This window comes from Panulirus ornatus, chromosome 11, assembly GCF_036320965.1.
Source record: "Panulirus ornatus isolate Po-2019 chromosome 11, ASM3632096v1, whole genome shotgun sequence".
Lineage (NCBI taxonomy): Eukaryota > Metazoa > Arthropoda > Malacostraca > Decapoda > Palinuridae > Panulirus > Panulirus ornatus.
This window is the reverse complement of record NC_092234.1, coordinates 11,381,931-11,407,441: the sequence shown is the minus strand read 5'-3', so window position 1 is coordinate 11,407,441 and position 25,511 is coordinate 11,381,931. Positions and strand designations below refer to the sequence as shown.

General features: G+C 39.8%; 1 protein-coding gene across 3 annotated transcripts in view; it reads right to left on the bottom strand.

The window, feature by feature from the left end:
* Positions 1–25,511, bottom strand: part of LOC139751277 (uncharacterized) — a 137,626-nt gene that overhangs the window by 105,107 nt on the left and 7,008 nt on the right. For all 3 annotated transcript variants that reach the window (XM_071666588.1, XM_071666589.1, XM_071666590.1), the window contains exons 3-8: positions 25,062–25,252; positions 22,880–22,978; positions 15,801–15,978; positions 8,299–8,492; positions 5,290–5,566; positions 870–1,028 (exon numbers count right to left, since the gene is read on the bottom strand). In XM_071666588.1, the coding sequence (XP_071522689.1) occupies positions 870–1,028; positions 5,290–5,566; positions 8,299–8,492; positions 15,801–15,978; positions 22,880–22,978; positions 25,062–25,252 (1,098 nt within the window). The remainder of the gene's footprint in view (positions 1–869; positions 1,029–5,289; positions 5,567–8,298; positions 8,493–15,800; positions 15,979–22,879; positions 22,979–25,061; positions 25,253–25,511) is intronic.

Genomic DNA, 25,511 nt, shown 5'->3' with positions numbered 1-25,511 from the left:
GGGAGCTGGACAAGTGCCGAGATGATAAAGTTACCAGTGAAAGAGAAAAGAGAGGTGTAGGGGTGTAGGAAGGTGTAGGGGTTGAAAAAAGGGGAAATGAGAGCTGGGCGAGTGAGAATCAACAAACCTCACAGATAAAAAAATGTTTTGGAGGAGGTTAATACTGCGAGAAAAACGGAACAAATTTGAACATCAGTAAAGGGAGCAAATGGGAAGTGGTACCAGACAGAGTGAGTATTCTGAAGGATTGTTACAGTTATTTGGTGAAAGGGTGGTAGATGTAGGGTGTTTGGGTCAGGGAGGTATGAAAAGTGAGAGTCATGTGTAGTGGTTAGGTGAAGTGAAAAGAGGTGAGTAAAGCCTTGCATAAGATGAAATGTGGCAAGGTGGTTGGAGTGGATGATATTGCAGATGAATTTCTTAAAAATGAGGTGAATGCATTTCTGACTAATTAATTAGTATTTTCAATGCATGTATTGATCATAGTGAGGTGTCTGAGGATTGGCAAAATGCATATATGTGCCACTGTGTAAAAACAAGGGGCACAAATTTGAATGTTCAAACTACAGAGGTAAAAGATTCTCTTAAAGAATACCATTTATTATTCTATTAGCTTGACCTCAGATATATCCTTAATTAGTGCCTCATCACAGAAAGTATTTTCTGTCTTCTGTAACAAACTTTAACCCATAAAACCAGGATGCATTCACTTTCTCAACAACATTTTGGCCAAAGCTCTAGCAAAACCAAAGTTCTTTTTCCTATCAGCTGTATTACAGTATTTTGCAGTATTCTTTCACAGTACTTCAAAAATTATTTTCTTATTAACTGCAAAAATTAACTAATTCTATTATAACTTTGGGACTTACCATCCAGCAATGACACTGTGTGTGAAACATCCATTCTCTCCAGCACATCAATGTCTGCCACTTGTACACTGTCACTCTCAACATCCATGCAATCGGGATCTTCAATTGCTATATGTCGAGTGCGCTTCTTCTTAGACTTTCTACGAGGTTGTCCATTGCCTGGTTAGTGAGAATGTTGGGATTCACCAATCATGTAAAGAATGCTGATGAGCATAAAATATTAGTTAAGAATACGAATATGAAAACATTTGTTAGAATTGGTTGACACCCTTCCCCATTTTCTTTTAAGGCAAAAATTAAATATTTTCAAGTATTTCAACATCCAAACTTCCTGATCAAACTATTTTCTACCACACTTCCAGCCTCATTATTGTATCTCAGCCAAAACTAATTCCCATGTGCCTATTCTTACTCCACTATTCAACATGTCATCTGTCATCTTTCATGCCTAACTTCCATCAATTTTTTCTAACATCTTTTTAGGTTCACAACTCACTGTACTAATGCTGAGCAACTTACCTGAATGTTTACTGACTACTTCAAACTAAAACTATCATACAAATGAAGAAAATTAAGATTAATATCTATGAGAAATTTTACAGGTGCTAATTTTGGACGTCACATAAATAATAATGAATATTCATGTTAAGAAATAAAGTTCCAGAAGACATCAAAAATTCCTCCAATCAACAAACTGTAATGATGAAGAATATCCACTAAAATCTTACATGAAGGTAATGGATATATCTACCACAACATGTTCTCATTTTATGTTTCACTGGTCATACATAGGCTTAGCAAAAACAAATTCCTTATCTTGATGAGAAAGAACCCTCTAAGGTATTTAATGTATGCATGAGATAAGTCACAGGATGAAAACAGTCACATAAATTCAAATACGTCTTCTTACTTGTGTGGAACTCCTACATACAAGCAAACATACAAGAGAAATGATACAATAAACTCAATATCACAGAATTTATAGAAATTTGTGATCATGTGAAGCAAAAAAAAAAAAAAAAAAAAGGCAAAGGCCTATGAACATCAGAGAGCACATTTGTTCACAGGGAGGCCAGTGCCATGCTGTACCCCAATACATAAAGTTTGACCACCAGGAATCAACCATAATATCTATGAAGTTGACTAATGTCAATTAACAGAAACCTAATAACCAAACAGCAATCCTTCCTACTACATAACATCATTGGAAAAGACTAATTTGTGTCTACTACCTAGTAATCTTCAATCACTCATAACATTTATAAGATAGCTAGATGAAAGGGATTACAATGAAGAAACGATGTAAAGGTTTCAACTTAGTTCTAGTAAACAAATAGCTTGACCTTTTTCGTAGAAATCAAATTCCACTCTTCACAGACACTGAAGTAAATAAAACTAGTTCATTTGCTCATATCTTGATGTACGTACGTACAACTCATTCCACTTTTCCCCTGGCACCCATGAGCCCAGCATGCATGGCATCACTCATAAATGAGCAACTTTCTACTTTACGAGAAATTACCTATGTGATAGGTAACAATATGGTTTCAGGAAAATGAGGTCATGTAAGTAGCAGCTGGTAGGTAGCCAAAGAACAGGGAGGTATATTACCAGTACTACCTGCGTGGGTATCAGCAGGATCAGTGGTGTCTGCATAGTGAAGCAGCACTTTAGTGTTGATAAGTGGCCCTCCTCTGACCCAGGAAGCTGTCCTTCCTTTCATGGACTGCTGGCACTCTGTCCACAAGCATATAATCTCTCCTTGTTATACATAACACTTGAAAACACTTAACTCACACAGCTCATTCTTAACAACTCGAGATTTTTCTGCTATGAGCACTATGTGCTAGCCCTGCCTTTTGGCAAAATGTTAGGAGCAATAGATATAAGCAGTAGGTAGGAACATTTAGGCAGAAGTATGTAGGAACATTTAGGCAGGAGCTTAGGTAATAGAAGTATGTACGAACATGAGCAAGGAGCATCAGGTAGTAATCAGAAGAAACACTAGGTAAGAGCCTCTGCAAACACTGCTCTAGAGTTGCCCTCTTCCAGTGGCCTAGTAAGAATGAGGCACTGATGGCTATGAAATGGCACTGAAGTTCACTAGTTATGGAGAATCAATTGCTGTGGCCACACCTTTGAATGAGTTCCAGGTGGGAACAGGCATCAGAGAAATAGATGGCTATATAGATAAAGGTCATGGACAATAAACATATTAGATTTCTATGAGAAAGTGAGCTCTGTCTCAGACAAAATGGAAAGCTCAGTAGATTGTGTGCATCTTGACTGCTAAAACCATCTGATGCTGTACCACAGAGGAGACTGATTACCATGTTGAATGACACTGTGCTGTAATCTTGGGTCAGACCCACATGTATTGAGTCCTTCTCATGGAAGTTGGTCTACATCTCACCCTCAGGGCTGGTCAATAAATGTGTACCTCACTTAGGCTAGTGTGTGTGTGTGTGTGTGTGTGTGTGTGTGTGTGTGTGTGTGTGTGTGTGTGTAAACGTAGGAGTAATGACATGGAACATATATACTATGTTAGGAGATGGTGACACAAGTGTAAAATTCTTTCCCCATAACACACAAGTAGTAATCACATCTATTCTGCTTTGGGTATACAAATAAATTATTAATGATACACATCCAGCAAATAATGCACATACTCCAATTAAACTTACATCATGCAGCTATACAAGCAATAAACTATCTTCTGTCTCTCATTTTTAGCTTCCCATGTCCAACCCCTTCCTTACCAACCCAACTGGAGAAAAGAAAAAAATGAAGGGGTGCATCTGAAGAGTGAATATAAACAAAGGCCTAGGATGTGAGGCTTGGCTGTGAATGATGATCTGTGGTTTTGCTATATCAAATAAGTGTGCATATATGATATATTGGTTGCTGAAAATGAGGCCACATGATATACTGGTTGTGTGAAAATAAGGCCATTATTCATTTGTTTCTAATGCTGTATTTTCAATTGGATTTCTTAAAAATAGCCCCCCTTTTATTATTCAAAACTAGGTTAAAGCAACATTTTCTAAATATGCCTCTCTTGTTTACAGGGATTCATTAGTTAGCCACTCTAATTTCTGGGGTGGCTGTTCTTGCTACTCTCTTTTAACTAAAATAAAAAACATTCTACCTTAATGGCTTGCCTGCTATTGCCTCATCCAGCCATCCCCATCCCTCTGCCATGATGCTACTACTCTTTCTCTGTTCTACAAATAGTATTTTGCCTTTACTCTGTGTCCCAGTCACTAACACCAGGACCCATGAGAGGCTGCCTCTTCCTATGGTTATTGCATGAATACTTGCTATTTAAGGACTGGCCACTACAATGCCTCCTTTCCTTCAAAAGTTAGGTAGTGCTATTCTCATACTTCTTTCATCTTTCCCTGTAACATTTTCACTTTCAAAGTTTGGGTTTGCAAAAACCACAAGAGCTTAAATTGGTCCTTCCCCCACTCTTCATTTATAGCTTTCATCTTTTTGCCTAAGCCATATCAGGTACTTTAAGAAAATAATTTGCTTAACTAGCCCATCAATCACTGAAAACAGATCAAAGCACTTACAATTTGTATCTCCAAACATGTCATGTATATTACATTATACATGACAGCTTAAAAGTGGATGTGAGAAAAAGAGGCTATATGTATCTACATCTCTGATGCCTATTTCCACCCATAACTCCCTCAAGGGGGTGGCCTCGACATTAGAATCTCCATATCTAGTCAACTCCAGTACCACTTCTTAGCAACAGTAAAGTCACCCACTTTCTTGAGAAAGTCAATGGCAATGCCATCCATTCCAGCTGCTTTGCCACATTTCATCATACATAAGGCCTTTACCACCTCTTTGCATTTCCCCAAACCACTTGCCTTGATTCTTTCACTTCAGAAAAAGAGGCTATTCTTTGCCTGTTCCTTGGTACACCTTAAAAACATGGGTAACAGAGTACAAGTATGAAAATAAATCAAACACAATCAAAAGAAAATTATGAAGATCCACCAACTCTGAAGGCCAGGAGTGAAAGTCGCAAAATGAAAAGACCAGGCTGATAAAAGCTAGGTCAACATCAACAGAAATGCAAAAAATTGAAATATTAGTAATATGGGCTGGTAGACAGGAAGTGCCACCTTAAGTCCATGCCAAGGATGTCATTGGATAAAGATGGTTGTTGCATAGTTACTGGGTATCTTTGATTAAACACTAACCAGTTAGTTATGGTGATCAAACAAGGTGAAATCCTAGATGACATAATATTTTTGGAAGGCAAAATTGTGTTTTGACCCTTCCTATACACAGGGGCTTATTCTGGAAGTCATGGACCTCTGTCCACAGGCATTATCAAAACCTTTACTGTAAGTCTGTCATACTATTCTAAAACCAATATTACAACATATGACACACACACCTGAACTTTTGACTGATGTAGGAATTGGCTCACATCCCAAACTTGCTGGCTGTGAATCACAGGAACATGACTGTATCAGATCTATCTCTTGGGTAGAACTCACTGGTTGTGAGAGTGAATGAGGTGCAGTATGTAATGGATCCACAGGAGAACAGAGAGAGGAGAGAGAAGAGAGCAATGACAGAAGTTCTGCTGGGTATGAAGATCCTGCTGGCACAGCGCTGGCTCCAACTTCTTCACATTCTAAAGTCGTAAGAGGCTGATCATCAAATACTACCTGTAAATATGCATCACCTTGAGTAAATCTGCATAAATCTGCAGTTTCCACTACACACAGATGTACTATATGGTATGGCAATCAATCTTTTTCACTACATCCTTCCATCTCCACTTTGGTTTTCTACTTCTCTTTGTTCCTTCCAATTTTGACACATCCTCTTTGTCAACTTTCCTCACTCATTCTCTTCATATGTCCAAACCATTTCAACACACTTTCCTCTGCCCTCTCAATCACACTACTTTTATTGCCACATATATCTTCCCCTTTCATTACTTAATCAAACCACTTCATACCACATATTGTCTTAAAACATTTCATATCTAACACATTCACCCTCCTACATACAACCCTCTCTGTAGCCCATGCCTTGCAACCATATAATATTGTTGTAACTACTATTCCTTCAAACATACCCATTTTTACTCTCTGATATAACATTCATGCTTTCCATACATTCTTCATCACTCCCAGAACATTTGCCCCCCTCCCCTAACCTAAGACTCACTCACGCTTCCATAGTTCCATTTGCTACCAAGTCTCACTCCCAGATATCTGAAACATTCAACTTCTTCAAATTTTTATTAATTCAAACTTACATCCCAGTTAAATTGTCCCTCAACCGTGTTGAACCTATTAACCTTGCTTTTATTCACACTGGCTCTCAATTTTCTCCTTTCACACACTCTTCCAAACCCAGTCACCAACTTTTGCAGTTTCTCACTCGAATCAGCCACCAGTGCTGTATAATCAGTGAACAACAACTGACTCACTTCCCAGGCCCTCTCATTGGGTTCTTCGCACCTCTCTCCAAAACTCGCATTCACCTCTGTGAGCACCCTATCCATAAACAAATTAAACGACCATGGTGACATCACACACCCCTGGGAACCATTCCCCAATCGTACACATGCCTTTCACCCTTCTTAAAAACTTCTCAACGCTTCTAGCAGCTTACATTCCACACCATATATTTTCAAAACCTTCCACAAAGCACCTCTATCACCCCTATCATATACCTTCTCCAAGCCCATAAATGCCACGTACAAATGCATTTGTTTTCCAAGTATTTCTCACACACATTCTTCAAAGTAAACACCTGATCCATACATCCTCTACCTCTTCTAAGACCACACTGCTACCCCCAAATCTGATGCTCCATACATGCCTTCACCCTTTTAATCATCATTCTCTCAAACAACTTAACAGGTACACTCAACAAACTTAACCTCTGTAGTTTGAATACTCACCTTATCTCTCTACTTTTATATGGTGGCACTATACATGCATTCTCTCATTCCTAATGCACATCACCCTAACACATATATGCAATGAAAATCCTAACAAACAAATCAAAAATAAAGTCATCCTCTTTCTTAAGAAATTCAACTGCAATACCATCCTCTCCAGCTGCCTTGCCGCATTTCATTTCAAACAAGGCTATCATCACCCCTTCTCCCTTCACCAATCACTTTCCACAACTCTCACTTCACATGCATTCTCAACGCCAACACCCAGCATCCACCACTCTATCATCAAACACATTCAACAGTCATTCAAAATAATCACTCCATCTGCTCAACTCAGCACTGACTTTTTACTCCTTATCCATTTGCCCCTTTCACTGATGTTCTCACACAAATAACCTCTTTCCAAAACATATTCTCCCTTAAGTACACTGGTTATAGCTCACACCAACACTAGTTTGCCCTCATTACCCCTGCATCTTCCTCTTCCCCTTGTGCTGCTTTCTCTTGTACCTCTTCCAAAAATTTGCACTTTCCCTGTAAGAACCACCTTTTTTTCATACATATTCGCCATTTCCCATGTTAGTGAGGTAGTGTTAAGAACATAGGACTGAGCCTAAAAGGGAAAAGCCTAACTTGGCCCCCTTCTCTGTTCCTTCTTCTGGAAAAGTAAAAACTGGAGGGGAGGATTTCCAGCCATCCCACCGTCCCCTTTAAATCGTCTTCTACAACACACAAGGAATATGTGGGAAGTATTCTTTCTCTCCTATCCCCTTACACCTTCATTTTCTCTTTCACTGGTAACTTTACTCTGTCATACCACCACTCACTACCCATCAGCTGCCATGAATTAAGAGGATGTAGGAACATAAACTCATTGTTTTAGATATTTTCAAAATATCTTGTAAATGAAAATTTAAGACTTCAATGTACTATGTAGGTGGTGTTAAGGCAGTTTTTAATTACTTATATAGCCCTACAAAACCTTGAATGGAGTTCTTGCAGCTTCAAGTGTGTGCTATCATCAGTAGCATATTAATGATGGACTCCTTTTCCTCCACTAACAATGATACTACCTCACCAAAGATGACTATCCACTCATGGTGTAACCTTCAATTTTCACAATGATATCAACACAAAACAACTAATAATTGCATCTGCTCTAAAAACCAAAGATAATATCTAACGAGAATTCAGCTTGTCCCTTCTTCTCAGGAACTATCATCAGCCACAAATCTGAGCATACATGGCTAATTCTATGCTAAACTGGTCACAAGTGTTGCATTCTAATGCTGTAAAAAAAAAAATTCAACCGTCTCCATCTTTCTTCCAAGCAGTTTCTATTGAACAGGAACTGGTCAAGAGCCATAAGAACATTTACTTACATATAAGTATACCTAACACACATATGCTGGTTCTGTGCCTGTTTTTGTATCAACAGTAAACAAACCCATTTAAGCTACAATTACAAAATAAATAAATTACCTTATGATTAGTAGTTGCAGGATTTAACTGTTTAATAGTCTGACTTCTGTAGTTGATATCCCAGGCAACAGGGTTTCCTGTGATCTTCAAGATCCTTATGTGAGGTAAGGCACCAATGGGAGACAAGACATCCTTCAGGCTTAATACATTATCACGCAAATCTAGTTCTTCAATGTTACTCATTTCATGTATACCTAAAAATAATCATAATAATCTTTAATAATCTAATGAGATATCTACTGTATACCATCAATATCATTACAATGTAATACCATGCTGTTGTATGAAAAAGTTCACAAGCACTATAAGTTTACATCAAGAAATCAACTCCATTCCAACCCACCTTTCCCACCAACTTCTACACTGTCATTCATGTGACATTACCACACTCCTTTCACCTTGTGTCTAAAGTTTCAACTCTGCTAGTCACACAAAACTCAGTAACACAAAAGATCCCATTAATCTAATCAATTACATTCCAAAACAAATGATGTAAATAAGAGTTTCTGATCATGTGAATTTGACTGCTATTGAAAAACTGTTTGTTGATAACAATCAGGATACTCAGTATTCAAAGTAAATACATATGCTTTATCCCATAGGATGGAGACAAAATTCTACAAATATATCCCATGTGTGTCATACAAGGTGACTAAGAGGGGCTCTACAGCTAGGAGGTGGAAATACTCCCCTCTTGTATTCTTACAACATAAAATCTTCTACGGATTAATTATCTCCCTGAAGCTATATAACTAAGGGAGGAAACTGCAAACAGATAAAAGAAGAAAGACCTACACCTACATTCTGTAAGCCATCTCACACTATACTACAATGTAATTCAAGCAGGACCTCTGCTACACATGATGATAATGGCACATTTCCACACATTTCTCTATTAAGGACCTCCTCCACCTCAACTCTGGTCCTTCAGAGTATGTTAGGAGAAAGGGGCAAGGCTCTTATCTTTTCTGAGCCTTAGATGTATAGTTTCAATTCCATCATTTTTGCATAATGAGGATGGAAACAGAGTGTATAGACTGACCAGTGTTATCATTCAAATTCTGGTATTTCGGTCACAACTTAAATTTTGGGCAATTTTGCCTATACTCTGGCCTTACTTTATGCCTTAACCCATTTACCTCATTTAGAAACATTTAAACTTATTATCTCAATATCTTTTATCATTCATAAACCAATCCCATACATAATAATGTTTCTTTCATAAACCAATCCCATCAAAATCATCTATCTCCTGTTTCTTGACTTCTCCATTACATGACAATTAGAGAATGGATGTAAGGAAATGAAACCAATCCTTGTTTATTCTCGGTGCTACCTTGCTCCATACTTGCTCATGTACATCACATGAATACAGTCTATGAACCCTTTAACCAGACCTTACATTGATCTGTGACGCTACATAAAGAGGATCTTATGTAGTTTAATGATCATTTTTGTAAAATAAAACAAATCTTAGCTGCTCTGTAGTAGTATGAGATGACTACAGCCTCCTTGCACTACAATTCAGAGGAATTCTTCTGCTATCCTTCAACAATCACAACAAGAGGATAACACACATACCTATTAAAGTAACTGCAAATGAAATGGAACAGAATCTGCTTCATAGTGATGAGGAAACTAGTGATTCAGGTAATAGTTTCTTTGATGATACATAAAGACACTGATATTGCAGAAAAATGATCAGCAGCAGTAGTGATTTGGAACATTTATTTCCTAGGCTGTGTAGTAGTCATTACTTTCAGAAAATTTGTGCCAACCAGATTTTATTTCTCCAGGGGTAAGATGTGAATAAGAGCAAGGATATCAGGTTCAGTTGGGTTGAGGGATAAGTTAATTGGGAGGTAAGTTTGAATGGAGAAAAACTGGAGGAAATGAGTGTTCTAGATATCTGAGAAAGGACTTAGCAGTGGATGAAACATCGAAGTGGAAGCAAGTCACAGGATGGGGAGGGGACAAAGGTTCTGGGAGCGATGAAGAATGAGTGGAAGGAGAGAACGTTATCTCGAAGAGCAAAAATGGGTATGTCTGAAGGAATAGTAGTTCCAACAATGTTATATGGCTGTGAGGCATAGGCTATAGATAGGGTTGGAAATGAAATGTTTTAGGACAATAAGTTGTGTGAGGTTGTTTGATCGATTAAGTAATGAAAGGGTAAGAGAGATGTGTGGTAATAAAAAAGTGTGGTTGAGAGAGCAGAAAAGGGTGTGTTGAAATGGTTTGGACATAAGGAGAAAATGAGTGAGGAAAGACTGACAAAGAGGATATATGTGACAGAGGTGGAAGGAACATGGAAAAGTGGGAAACCAAATTGGAAAAGGAAGGATGGAGTGAAAAAGACTAAGAAAATTGGGGCCTGAGCATACAAGAGGGTGAAAGGAGTGCAAGGATTGAGTGAACTGGAATGATGTGGTATACCGGGGTTGATGTGCTGTCAATGGACTGAACCAGGGCATGAGAAGTGTCTGGGGTGAGCCATGAATGAGTCTGTGGGGCCTGGATGTAGATAGGAAGCTGTGGTTTTGAGGCATCACACATGACAGATAGAGACCAAGTATAAATGAATGTGGCTTTTTTTGTCCTTTCCTGGCATTACCTCGCAGAAAAAGGAGGGTTGGAAGCTACTTCCTGTGCTGCAGGGTAGCAACTGGAATGAATGAAGGCAAGCAAGTATATGCACATGTATATATATGTATGCATATATGTATATGTATATATGTGTATGCATATGTTGATATGTATGTATATGTGCGTGTATGGGCGTTTATGTACATATATGTGTTTATGAGTGGTTGGGCCATTCTTCCTCTGTTTCCTGGCACCACCTTGCTGATGCGGGAAACAGTGATTAAGTATAACAAATTATTTTATTTATTTATTTTGCTTTGTCGCTGTCTCCCGCGTTTGCGAGGTGGCGCAAGGAAACAGACGAAAGAAATGGCCCAACCCACCCCCATACACATGTATATACACACACGTCCACACACGCAAATATACATACCTATACATCTCAATGTACACATATATATACACACACAAACACATACATATATACCCATGCACACAATTCACACTGTCTGCCTTTATTCATTCCTATCGCCACCTCGCCACACATGGAATACCATCCCCCTTCCCCCTCATGTGTGTGGGGTAGCGCTAGGAAAAGACAACAAAGGCCTCATTCGTTCACACTCAGTCTCCAGCTGTCATGCAATAATGCCCGAAACCACAGCTCCCCTTCCACATCCAGGCCCCACACAGCTTTCCATGGTTTACCCCAGACGCTTCACATGCCCTGATTCAATCCACTGACAGCACGTCAACCCCGGTATACCACATCGATCCAATTCACTCTATTCCTTGCCCGCCTTTCACCCTCTTGCATGTTCAGGCCCCGATCACACAAAATCTTTTTCACTCCATCTTTCCACCTCCAATTTGGTCTCCCACTTCTCTTCGTTCCCTCCACCTCTGACACATATATCCTCTTGGTCAATCTTTCCTCACTCATTCTTTCCATGTGCCCAAACCATTTCAAAACACCCTCTTCTGCTCTCTCAACCACGCTCTTTTTATTTCCACAAATCTCTCTTACCCTTACATTACTTACTCGATCAAACCACCTCACACCACACATTGTCCCCAAACATCTCATTTCCAGCACATCCATCCCCCTGCGCACAACTCTATCCATAGCCCACGCCTCACAACCATGCAACGTTGTTGGAACCACTATTCCTTCAAACATACCCATTTTTGCTTTCCGAGATAATGTTCTCGACTTCCACACATTCTTCAAGGCTCCCAGGATTTTCGCCCCCTCCCCCACCCTATGATTCACTTCCGCTTCCATGGTTCCATCCGCTGCCAGATCCACTCCCAGATATCTAAAACACTTTACTTCCTCCAGTTTTTCTCCATTCAAACTTACCTCCCAATTGACTTGACCCTCAACCCTACTGTACCTAGTAACCTTGCTCTTATTCACAAATTATATTCACTTATCACATTTGTTATACTTAACCACCGTCTACCGTGTTAGCGAGGTAGCACAAGGAAACAGACAAGGAATGGCCCAACCTCCCACACACACACATTTTCCTCTAATCATACTTTGTCTCTATCTCCCGCGTTAGCAAGGTAGCACAAGGAAACAGACGCACGTATACATACCTATACATTTCAATGTATACATATATATACATACAAAGACATATACATATATACACATGTATATAATTCATACTTGCTGCTTTTATTCATTCCCGTCGCCACCCCACCACACATGAAATAACAACCCCTTCCCCCCGCATGCACATGAGGTAGCACTAGGAATGACAACGAAGACCACATTAGTTCACACTCATTCTCTAGCTGTCATGTATGATGCACCAAAACCACAGCTCCCTTTCCACATCCAGGCCCCCTAAAACTTTCCATGGTTTACTCCAGACACTTCACATGCCCTGGTTCAATCCAATGACAGCACGTCAACCCCAGTATACCACATTGTTCCAATTCATCTATTCCTTGCACGCCTTTCACCCTCCTGTATGTTTAAGCCCCGATCGCTCAAAATCTTTTTCACTTCATCCTTCCACCTCCAATTTGGTCTCCTACTCCTTCTTCCCTCCACCTCTGACACATATCCTTTTTGTCAATCTTTCCTCACTCATTCTCTCCATGTGTTCAAACCGTTTCAACACGCCCTTTTCTGCTCTCTCAACCACATTCTTATTACGACACATCTCTCTTACCCTTTCATTACTTACTCAATCAAACCACCTCACGCCACATATTGTCCTCAAACATCTCATTTCCAACACATCCACCCTCCTCCACACAAACTTATCTATAGCCCATGCCTCACAACCACATAACATTGTTGGAACCTCTATTCCTTCAAACATACCCATTTTTGCTCTCCAAGATAACATTCTCGCCTTCCACACATTCTTCAACACTCTCAGACCTTCGCTCTCCTCCTCCACCCTGTGGCTCACTTCCTCTTCCACGGTTCCATCCGCTACTAAGTCCACTCCCAGATATCTAAAACATTTCACTTCATCCAGTTTTTCTCCATTCAAACTTGCTTCTCAATTAACTTGTCCCTCAACCCTCCTGAACCTAATAACCTTGCTCTTATTCACATTTACTCTCAACTTTCTTCTTTCACACACTTTACCAAACTCAGTCACCAGCTTCTGCAGTTTCTCACCCGAATCAGCCACCAGTACTGTATCATCAGCGAACAACAACTGACTCACTTCCCAAGCCCTCTCATCCACAACAGAGTGCATACATGCCCCTCTCTCCAAAACTCTTGCATTCACCTCCCTAACCACCCAATCCATAAACAAATTAACCATGGAGACATCACGCACCCCTGCCGCAAACCCACATTCAATGGGAACCAACCACTTTCCTCTCTTCCTACTCGTACACATGCCTAACATCCTCGATAAAAACTTTTCACTGCTTCTAGCAACTTACCTCCCACACCATATACTCTTATAACCTTCAACAAAGCATCTCTATCCACCCTATCATATGCCTTCTCCAGATCCATAAATGCTACATACAAATCCATCTGTTTTTCTAAGTATTTCTCACATACATTCTTCAAAACAAACACCTGATCTGCACATCCTCTATCACTTCTGAAACCACACTGCTCTTCCCCAATCTGATGGTCTGTACATGCCTTCGCCCTCTCAATGAATTACCTCCCATATAATTTCCCAGGAATACTTAACAAACTTATGCCTCAGTAATTTGAACACTCACCTTTATCCCCTTGGCCTTTGTACAATGACACATTGCATGCATTCTGCCAATCCTCAGGCACTTCACCATGACCCAGACATACACTGAATATCCTTACCAACCAATCAACAACACAGTCACCCCTTTTTTATGAACTCCACTGCAATACCATCCAAACCTGCTGCCTTGCCAGCTTTCATCTTCCACAAAGCTTTCTTTACCTCTTCTCTGATCACCAAATTATTCTACCTGACCCTCTCACTTCACACACCACCCTGACGAAAACACCCCATATCTGCCACTCTATTGTCAAACATATATATATTTAAAAAAAAATATCTTTTAACGTCTGTGGGGCCTGGATGAAGATAGGGAGCTATGGTTTCAGTGCATTACACATGACAGCTAGAGAATGAGTGTGAACGAACGTGGCCTTTTTTGTCTGTTTCCCTGTGGCTACCTCTCTGAAGCTGTTTCCTGTGGGACAGGGTAGCCCCAGGAATGGATGAAGACAGGCAAGTTTGAATACGTACATGTGTATATAAGTATGTCTGTGTATGTGTATGTATATGAGTATATACTGATTTGTTTCATACATATTCGCCATTTCCCGCATTGGTGAGGTACAATAAATATAAAAAATATATAAAGTTCATTTATTTATTTATTCATTTTGCTTTGTCGCTGTCTCCCGCGTTATCGAGGTAGCGCAATGAAACAGACGAAAGAATGGCCCAACTCGCCCACATACACATGTATATACACACACGTCCACACACGCAAATATACATACCCATACATCTCAATGTGCACATATATATACACATACAGACATATACATATATACACATGTACGTAATTCATAGTCTGTCTTTATTTGTTCCCATCGCCACCTCGCCACACATGGAATATCAACCCCCTCCCCCTCATGTGTGCGAGGTAGTGCTAGGAAAAGACACTAAAGGCCCCATTCATTCACACTCAGTCTCCAGCTGTCATGTAATAATGCACCGAAACCACAGCTCCCTTTCCACATCCAGGCCCCACACACTTTCCATGGTTTACCCCAGACGCTTCACATGCCCTGGTTCAATCCATTGACAGCACGTCGACCCCAGTATACCACATCATTCAAATTCACCCTATTCCTTGCCCGCCTTTCACCCTCCTGCATGTTCAGGCCCCGATCACTCAAAATCTTTTTCACTCCATCTTTCCACCTCCAATTTGGTCTCCCACTTCTCCTTGTTCCCTCCACCTCCGACACATTTATCCTCCTGGTCAATCTTTCCTCACTCATCCTCTCCATGTGACCAAACCATTTCAAAACACCCTCTTCTGCTCTCTCAACCACACTCTTTTTATTTCCACACATCTCTCTTACCCTTACATTACTTCCTCGATCAAACCACCTCACACCACATACTGTCCTCAAACATCTCATTTCCAGCACATCCACTCTCCTGCGCACAACTCTATCCATAACCCACGCCTCGCAACCATACCATAGGAAAAAATGGTTTCTTCCTTTACCTGATTCAAAACCTTTTTGCACAAGTAAAAGAAAATTTATATGCCTGCTCGAATGTTAAATTTCATCGTCTTATATGTGTTAAAAGCACTACTTATGAATCTAATCAACTGCAACCTCACCATCATAGTATATGAAACATTCTGCCTCAGTAAAAACAGGGAATGGAATTATTCATTATACTTACCATGTAAGTGAGACAAAAGATTGTTGTTGGCTATAAGGACTGTAAGAGAGTAGGTAGCAGTAGGAGAAAGACGTGGTAGAAGCCGCAGCTGGTTGTGGCTAACGTCTAATAATGACACAGTCGGTAGATATTCGAGTGCTGAAGCATCCTCCAGTTCACAATGGCTTAAGTCTAGGATCTGTTCAAAATAAGTAAATAAATTTCAATAATTCAAACCCAGCTATACATTACAAAACCTGAGAGAATATATTGGAGATTTAAGAGGAACAAAGATTATGAAATAATTTCAGTCACTTGGTGAACTCAGGTCTGCTAAGAAATAGGCAACTCATAGTTTTATTGACTTGTGAAATATGGATATCTAACAGCCAAAACACTTATACAAAGAAATGCTATGGAATATCCACTGACCAAATGTAATGTTAAATACAGTGCACACAGTAAAGACACTATTAAGAGAAGAGTGGTTGAGAAAGTATTTTCTTCAAAACTGATACAGACACTGGGAGAATGGGTGAAGTAAGGAGTGAAATGAGGAGGACAGATAGAGAGGAAAGCAGAATAAATTGAGAGGACAGATTATGGATTTATTCACAGAAATTCCATAAAACACAACCAGTATACAGAGGGAGCTGAAAATTTTTTTTTTGAATGATCTGTTTTCCCAGATTAGCAACCAGACATTCATTAGGTGAGCTATTCTTACTGACTCTTCCACCAAACCTTAAGAATATACACACTGCCATTTCCATCTTGGTACCTGAAATGTTTGAAAAACTGAAAATGACCATCATGACTTAAATGGCATTCATTCTAGTAAAATATCTAAGAAATAATAAATCCTCCTAATAAATCCTAAGAAATAATAAATAAGAAATCCTCCCCTCCTTGTATTTTTTTTTAACTTTCTAAAATGGGAAACAGAAGAAGGAGTCACGCGGGGAGTGCTCATCCTCCTCGAAGGCTCAGATTGGGGTGCCTAAATGTGTGTGGATGTAACCAAGATGTGAAAAAAGGAGAGATAGGTAGTATGTTTGCTTTGAAGAATGTATGTATGTATGTATGTGAGAAATACTTAGAAAAGCAAATGGATTTGTATGTAGTATTTATGGATCTGGAGAAGGCATATGATAGAGTTGATAGAGATGCTCTGTGGATGGTATTAAGAATATATGGTGTGGGAGGAAAGTTGTTAGAAGCAGTGAAAAGTTTTTATCGAGGATGTAAGGCATGTGTACGTGTAGGAAGAGAGGAAAGTGATTGGTTCTCAGTGAATGTAGGTTTGCGGCAGGGGGGTGTGATGTCTCCATGGTTGTTTAATTTGTTTATGGATGGGGTTGTTAGGGAGGTGAATGCAAGAGTTTTGGAAAGAGGGGCAAGTATGAAGTCTGTTGGGGATGAGAGAGCTTGGGAAGTGAGTCAGTTGTTGTTCGCTGATGATACAGCGCTGGTGGCTGATTCATGTGAGAAACTGCAGAAGCTGGTGACTGAGTTTGGTAAAGTGTGTGGAAGAAGAAAGTTAAGAGTAAATGTGAATAAGAGCAAGGTTATGAGGTACAGTAGGGTTGAGGGTCAAGTCAATTGGGAGGTAAGTTTGAATGGAGAAAAACTGGAGGAAGTGAAGTGTTTTAGATACCTGGGAGTGGATCTGGCAGCGGATGGAACCATGGAAACGGAAGTGGATCATAGGGTGGGGGAGGGGGCGAAAATTCTGGGGGCCTTGAAGAATGTGTGGAAGTCGAGAACATTATCTCGGAAAGCAAAAATGGGTATGTTTGAAGGAATAGTGGTTCCAACAATGTTGTATGGTTGCGAGGCGTGGGCTATGGATAGAGTTGTGCGCAGGAGGATGGATGTGCTGGAAATGAGATGTTTGAGGACAATGTGTGGTGTGAGGTGGTTCGATCGAGTGAGTAACGTAAGGGTAAGAGAGATGTGTGGAAATAAAAAGAGCGTGGTTGAGAGAGCAGAAGAGGGTGTTTTGAAGTGGATTGGGCACATGGAGAGGATGAGTGAGGAAAGATTGACCAAGAGGATATATGTGTCGGAGGTGGAGGGAACAAGGAGAAGAGGGAGACCAAATTGGAGGTGGAAAGATGGAGTGAAAAAGATTTTGTGTGATCGGGGCCTGAACATGCAGGAGGGTGAAAGGAGGGCAAGGAATAGAGTGAATTGGAGCGATGTGGTATACCGAGGTTGACGTGCTGTCAGTGGATTGAATCAAGGCATGGAAAGCTGTGTAGGTATGTATATTTGCGTGTGTGGACGTATGTATATACATGTGTATGGGGGGGGGTTGGGCCATTTCTTTCGTCTGTTTCCTTGCGCTACCTCGCAAACGCGGGAGACAGCGACAAAGTATAATAAAAAAAAAAAAGGTAGTATGTTTGGGGAAAGGAACCTGGATGTTTTGGCTCTGAGTGAAACGAAGCTCAAGGGTAAAGGGGAAGAGTGGTTTGGGAATGTCTTGGGAGTAAAGTCAGGGGTTAGTGAGAAGACAAGAGTAAGGGAAGGAGTAGCAATACTCCTGAAACAGGAGTTGTGGGAGTATGTGATAGAGTGTAAGAAAGTAAATTCTCGATTAATATGGGTAAAACTGAAAGTTGATGGAGAGAGATGGGTGATTATTGGTGCATATGCACCTGGGCATGAGAAGAAAGATCATGAGAGGCAAGTGTTTTGGGAGCAGCTGAATGAGTGTGTTAGTGGTTTTGATGCACGAGACCGGGTTATAGTGATGGGTGATTTGAATGCAAAGGTGAGTAATGTGGCAGTTGAGGGAATAATTGGTATACATGGGGTGTTCAGTGTTGTAAATGGAAATGGTGAAGAGCTTGTAGATTTATGTGCTGAAAAAGGACTGATGATTGGGAATACCTGGTTTAAAAAGCGAGATATACATAAGTATACTTATGTAAGTAGGAGAGATGGCCAGAGAGCGTTATTGGATTACATGTTAATTGACAGGCGTGCGAAAGAGAGACTTTTGGATGTTAATGTGCTGAGAGGTGCAACTGGAGGGATGTCTGATCATTATCTTGTGGAGGCTAAGGTGAAGATTTGTATGGGTTTTCAGAAAAGAAGAGTGAATGTTGGGGTGAAAAGGGTGGTGAGAGTAAGTGAGCTTGGGAAGGAGACTTGTGTGAGGAAGTACCAGGAGAGACTGAGTACAGAATGGAAAAAGGTGAGAACAATGGAAGTAAGGGGAGTGGGGGAGGAATGGGACGTATTTAGGGAATCAGTGATGGATTGCGCAAAAGATGCTTGTGGCATGAGAAGAGTGGGAGGTGGGTTGATTAGAAAGGGCAGTGAGTGGTGGGATGAAGAAGTAAGAGTATTAGTGAAAGAGAAGAGAGAGAGGCATTTGGACGATTTTTGCAGGGAAACAATGAAATTGAGTGGGAGATGTATAAAAGTAAGAGACAGGAGGTCAAGAGAAAGGTGCAAGAGGTGAAAAAAAGGGCAAATGAGAGTTGGGGTGAGAGAGTATCATTAAATTTTAGGGAGAATAAAAAGATGTTCTGGAAGGAGGTAAATAAAGTGCGTAAGACAAGGGAGCAAATGGGAACTTCAGTGAAGGGCGCAAATGGGGAGGTGATAACAAGCAGTGGTGATGTGAGAAGGAGATGGAGTGAGTATTTTGAAGGTTTGTTGAATGTGTTTGATGATAGAGTGGCAGATATAGGGTGTTTTGGTCGAGGTGGTGTGCAAAGTGAGAGGGTTAGGGAAAATGATTTGGTAAACAGAGAAGAGGTAGTAAAAGCTTTGCGGAAGATGAAAGCCGGCAAGGCAGCAGATTTGGATGGTATTGCAGTGGAATTTATTAAAAAAGGGGGTGACTGTATTGTTGACTGGTTGGTAAGGTTATTCAATGTATGTATGACTCATGGTGAGGTGCCTGAGGATTGGCGGAATGCGTGCATAGTGCCATTGTACAAAGGCAAAGGGGATAAGAGTGAGTGCTCAAATTACAGAGGTATAAGTTTGTTGAGTATTCCTGGTAAATTATATGGGAGGATATTGATTGAGAGGGTGAAGGCATGTACAGAGCATCAGATTGGGGAAGAGCAGTGTGGTTTCAGAAGTGGTAGAGGATGTGTGGATCAGGTGTTTGCTTTGAAGAATGTATGTGAGAAATACTTAGAAAAGCAAATGGATTTGTATGTAGCATTTATGGATCTGGAGAAGGCGTATGATAGAGTTGATAGAGATGCTCTGTGGAAGGTATTAAGAATATATGGTGTGGGAGGCAAGTTGTTAGAAGCAGTGAAAAGTTTTTATCGAGGATGTAAAGCATGTGTACGTGTAGGAAGAGAGGAAAGTGATTGGTTCTCAGTGAATGTAGGTTTGCGGTAGGGGTGTGTGATGTCTCCATGGTTGTTTAATTTGTTTATGGATGGGGTTGTTAGGGAGGTGAATGCAAGAGTTTTGGAAAGAGGGGCAAGTATGAAGTCTGTTGGGGATGAGAGAGCTTGGGAAGTGAGTCAGTTGTTGTTCGCTGATGATACAGCGCTGGTGGCTGATTCATGTGAGAAACTGCAGAAGCTGGTGACTGAGTTTGGTAAAGTGTGTGAAAGAAGAAAGTTAAGAGTAAATGTGAATAAGAGCAAGGTTATTAGGTACAGTGGGGTTGAGGGTCAAGACAATTGGGAGGTGAGTTTGAATGGAGAAAAACTGGAGGAAGTGAAGTGTTTTAGATATCTGGGAGTGGATCTGGCAGTGGATGGAACCATGGAAGCGGAAGTGGATCATAGGGTGGGGGAGGGGGTGAAAATTCTGGGAGCCTTGAAGAATGTGTGGAAGTCGAGAACATTATCTCGGAAAGCAAAAATGGGTATGTTTGAAGGAATAGTGGTTCCAACAATGTTGTATGGTTGCGAGGCGTGGGCTATGGATAGAGTTGTGCGCAGGAGGATGGATGTGCTGGAAATGAGATGTTTGAGGACAATGTGTGGTGTGAGGTGGTTTGATCGAGTGAGTAACGTAAGGGTAAGAGAGATGTGTGGAAATAAAAAGAGCGTGGTTGAGAGAGCAGAAGAGGGTGTTTTGAAATGGTTCGGGCACATGGAGAGAATGAGTGAGGAAAGATTGACCAAGAGAATATATGTGTCGGAGGTGGAGGGAACGAGGAGAAGAGGGAGACCAAATTGGAGGTGGAAAGATGGAGTGAAAAAGATTTTGTGTGATCGGGGCCTGAACATGCAGGAGGGTGAAAGGAGGGCAAGGAATAGAGTGAATTGGAACGATGTGGTATACTGGGGTTGACGTGCTGTCAATGGATTGAATCAAGGCATGTGAAGCGTCTGGGGTAAACCATAGAAAGTTGTGTAGGTATGTATATTTGCGTGTGTGGACGTATGTATATACATGTGTATGGGGGTGGGTTGGGCCATTTCTTTCGTCTGTTTCCTTGCGCTACCTCGCAAACGCGGGAGACAGCGGCAAAAAAAAAAAAAAAAAAAAAAAAATATTATCATCATTGCTCTCCCTGAAGTTTACTATACTCTCTCACCCCATCTCCTATTTGCTCTCTTCTGCAGCCTTACATCTTCCTTTTACCCTCCTGCCATTCTCTCTTGTACATCTCCTAATCACTCACATTCCTTTCCTGCAAGTTGTGCTATGCAACTCTCTTTCACTAGCAACTTAACCTCCTCATCCTACAAGTCACAAACATTCTCAAATGCCTGTATCCCATCATCCACATGACACATTTTGCAAAATTTCCCAAAATACCAACCATTCTTCACCAACTCCCCTAGTTTTGTTTACTCTCGCCTTATGCCATTCTGTTAGTATCTCTGCACACAAGCCTCTTTGGTAAGTTCCTTCACTTCCACTACATGTCATTTGCTCTTTTTCTACATCCTCTGCAAACTTACACACTCTCCTCCACCACTGGGTGATCCAATTTTCAGCCAACTGCTTCTCTCATTTCATTCATATTCATCAGTCTCTCCTTTGCATGCCTATCAAGTAATACATTATCCCAATATTTCTCAATTATTTGAATTCTATGGCAAATTTTCAAAATTGCTTGATCCTTGTGCAGCACAATCAAATTTTGCCAGTATTATACTGTTATTATTGAATGAAAATCTAAACACATAACTAGCATAGTGAAACAAGTTTAGTGCCTTTATAACAACATATTCAAGTGATTTAAAAAATATTTTTTCATAAAAAAATATTGTAGTTGTTTGTAATGACAGTGTAACGAGTTTTATTTCCCTATCAAGAAAAGTATCATGGTATATTAGGATGCGAAGCACTGCATTATCAAAATAGTGCCCGCTCACTCTTAACCTCAGTCACCCATGTGGGAGATGAATAGTATGAGAACAAGAAACGTATCAAAACATAAGCAAAGAGCAAATGGAGAAAAATGACAGTAACTGCTACACCTCCTCAAACAACAAAAATACAAGACCTTCACCTTCAATTTCAATCTTTCTAGAATCATCTGCTTCCCTCTTCAATTTCAAAACACCATAATTCAACCAAATAATACCACTAACATGCTGGGTATAACCCTGTCCTGGTAATCATACAGCCTCCACCTGTATATGAGATAGAATCAAAAGCCTTTCATCACCTCTCCTCAAACTTTCCTCTCTCTGCAGTGCAAAGGGGCTGCTCTCTCTCTATTCTATAAAGTACCATTTTGGTCACTGTTCTTGTGACATCTGCATGTGACTTTCTCAAGGTTTGGACCAGAGGCAAACGGTTGGCTGCTGCTTCCCAAAGTTTTCGAGTGGAGACTGTACACTTCTGGGTAGGCTGTTATGATACCTCCCTCCCCTGAACAGTTAAGCTGCGGACTATCTTCCATTTTTTGTCGTTCCCTCTGCATACGACCTTTCTTCCATTCAGAGTTAGATCTATAAAGACCTGCAGACCCCTGATCAATATCTACTTTCCTTTCCTTTTATTTTTTCTTTATCCAAGATGGCCTTAAATGAGGCATACTATGCCCATGACAATTAGGTCACACAAAACAAAGAAAACTACAAAAATCCTACGCAGTTGTCATAATGAAGAAAAATATCAATCAAGTTGCAATAATTCTTCTTACTAACCTTAAGGTTGGGGAGAAGACTAAGGCTGTGATCTAAACTGTGTAATGTATTGTGAGCCAACAGTGCTTCCTGCAGCTGCTCCCATGCAAATTCACCAGCCTGGTAAACAAAAATCACTTATGAAAATTATCATTACTGAAATGATAGTCCCACAAGTACATGAATTCACTGACAAAATTATTTTCACTGAAATAATATTCACACATGAACATGAACATACTCACAAATCAATACAGAAAAAGAAAACTAATTTCTTTAATGAGGGGGTGAAACATTATGATGTAATTCCTCTCTTAAACATGTATAAGCCAAATACATGAGTGTTTGGTGTTACCTTTGGTGAGGCTGTCATTGGGAGTAGAGTCTTGTCAATAAAAATTTTATCAAAAGAGTGTACATTTCCCTGCTTGTGAAAATGTTACCATGTAAAAGTATGACAGTAAAAACATGACACAGCAAGTCATGTATATTACAAAGTTTCCAGAAATGCACTGGAGCAGTTAAAACCTAGTTACCAGTATCATTGATCCTAACCAAAAATGTGTAGTAAGTTAAGGGGAAGCAGGTAACTGGCTCACATGGAACATGCACTGGAGCAGTTAAAACCTGGTTAGCAGTATCATTGATCCCAACCAAAAATGTGTAGTAGGTTAAGGGGAGGTAGGTAACTGGCTCACATAGAACATGTAAAAGTTATGTGACTGGCTGATGAGGGAAAGAGGTAACATGGTGAGAAAAAGATGGACTAAGTGCAGTTCACACTATGGACTTGGGCTGAAATTACTTCCAGGCTCCAGGCATCAGGGTGTTCATGGTTCCTTATACCTTCTCACTGCTGTGAGACACATAACACAAAGATTACATTTTTTTCATACATATTTGCCATTTCCCACATTAGTGAGATAGCATTAAGAACAGAGGACTGAGCCTTGGAAGGAATATCCTCACTTGGCCCCTTCTCTGTTCCTTCTTTAAGAAAATTAAAAATGAGGGGAGGATTTCCAGTCTCCATCTCCCTCCCCTTTTAGTCATCTTCTATGACATGCAGGGAATACGTGGGAAGTATTCTTTCTCCCCTATCCCCAGGGAAACCAAAGATTACATGTAAATGTGAATAACATGATAAAGATTCCAGCACTAGCCTGAGTCTTGCCAGATTGCTCACTTCCTGAACAAACTTACCACTGTAAGTTGTCTAGTGTTTGAAATAATATATATGATTTTTACATTGATAACATAAATTAGTAATGTATCAATGGATTGGTACTGGTGGTATCAATCACTTCTGCTGGTAAAAGTTTGGCTGATGCTGCCAATACTTTATACAAACAGTTATAAATGATAGTAGAAAAGAATATGAAATCTTATTGGAGTTTTTTTGAAGAAAAAGTAAAGTTTTTTGTGATGTGGATAATTTTTGTGTTATGCATAAAAGTTTTTGATTTTATGGATTTCATCATTATACCATTGCTCATACAAAATCTCTATAGCCTAAGGTAATGAAAATGAAGGGTCACATGGCATATAATATATACATAGTTATAAGTTCCAAGATAACAGACTGGTCAAGATAATTTGTAGAAGTACAGCTGAAGGAGCAAGAAAAGGAAGACCACAAGAGATGAACAAAGCTGCTTCAGATATGATGCAAGTGGAAGAAATTTTGACTATATGTAATGAGGTTTAGTTTAATGTGTTGGAGGAAATGTATGTTAACATCTCACTCATACCTGACAAATCAGCACTGAATGATAAAGAGTAATCAAGAAACAATGATATTAGTTCATGTAATGAACATAAGCTAAGGATTTGTGCATGTGAAATAACAGATTATATGCACATGAACCATTCTATGAATAAGGAAATGAGTTAAAGATAATATATAGATATCTTCCCAAAAGAACTTGGTAACTTAGTCTTAAGATGTTTCAGGGACTTTAGCAACAATTATGGATTGTAGGATCAATTGCAATGATGAAAATAACTTCAGAGAACCATGACATACAGACAAAAATTTGCCTCTTGGATTAATAACCATAACTATCATAATTTCTACCTGTGCATGAATTATGTACCAACAATTTTACATCTGTGCTCGAAAAAAAAATCACTATAGCCTCAGGGAATGAAAATGAAAAGCCAGACAGCAGATGTAATGTCAATACTAAAAAGAGGAGTTTACCTTGTCAGCACCACAACGAATGAAGAGATCTGCCAATCGAGTTAATCCTTTAACTACCATTATTGATCGTAATGTTGGTCGTAGTGTTTGTAGAGCTTTGAGACTTGTCACAGGAATGTGCATTAATTCTAATGCCTGTAAGTTTCGGAAACATCGCAAACTTATGTTTTCATTCAGTTGAACATTGTGTCCTGCAAAAAGTTAAAATGGCTTTCATTTTGTCAACAAAAAAAAATGGATGTGATGCACAGCTACAAAACAGTTAAAAAGGGTAAAAGATAATAAGGATTAAAATTACAGAAATTAGAAAAGACAAGAATTCAAAAGTAGTTTTTCTGTGTACTACAGGTTCAACATAAAAAATTTGGACATATGAGTTCTAGAAACTTCAGAAATCATAAAAAATTTGCCAAGATCCCTTTTTTTTACTTTGAATTATTTCTATCATGT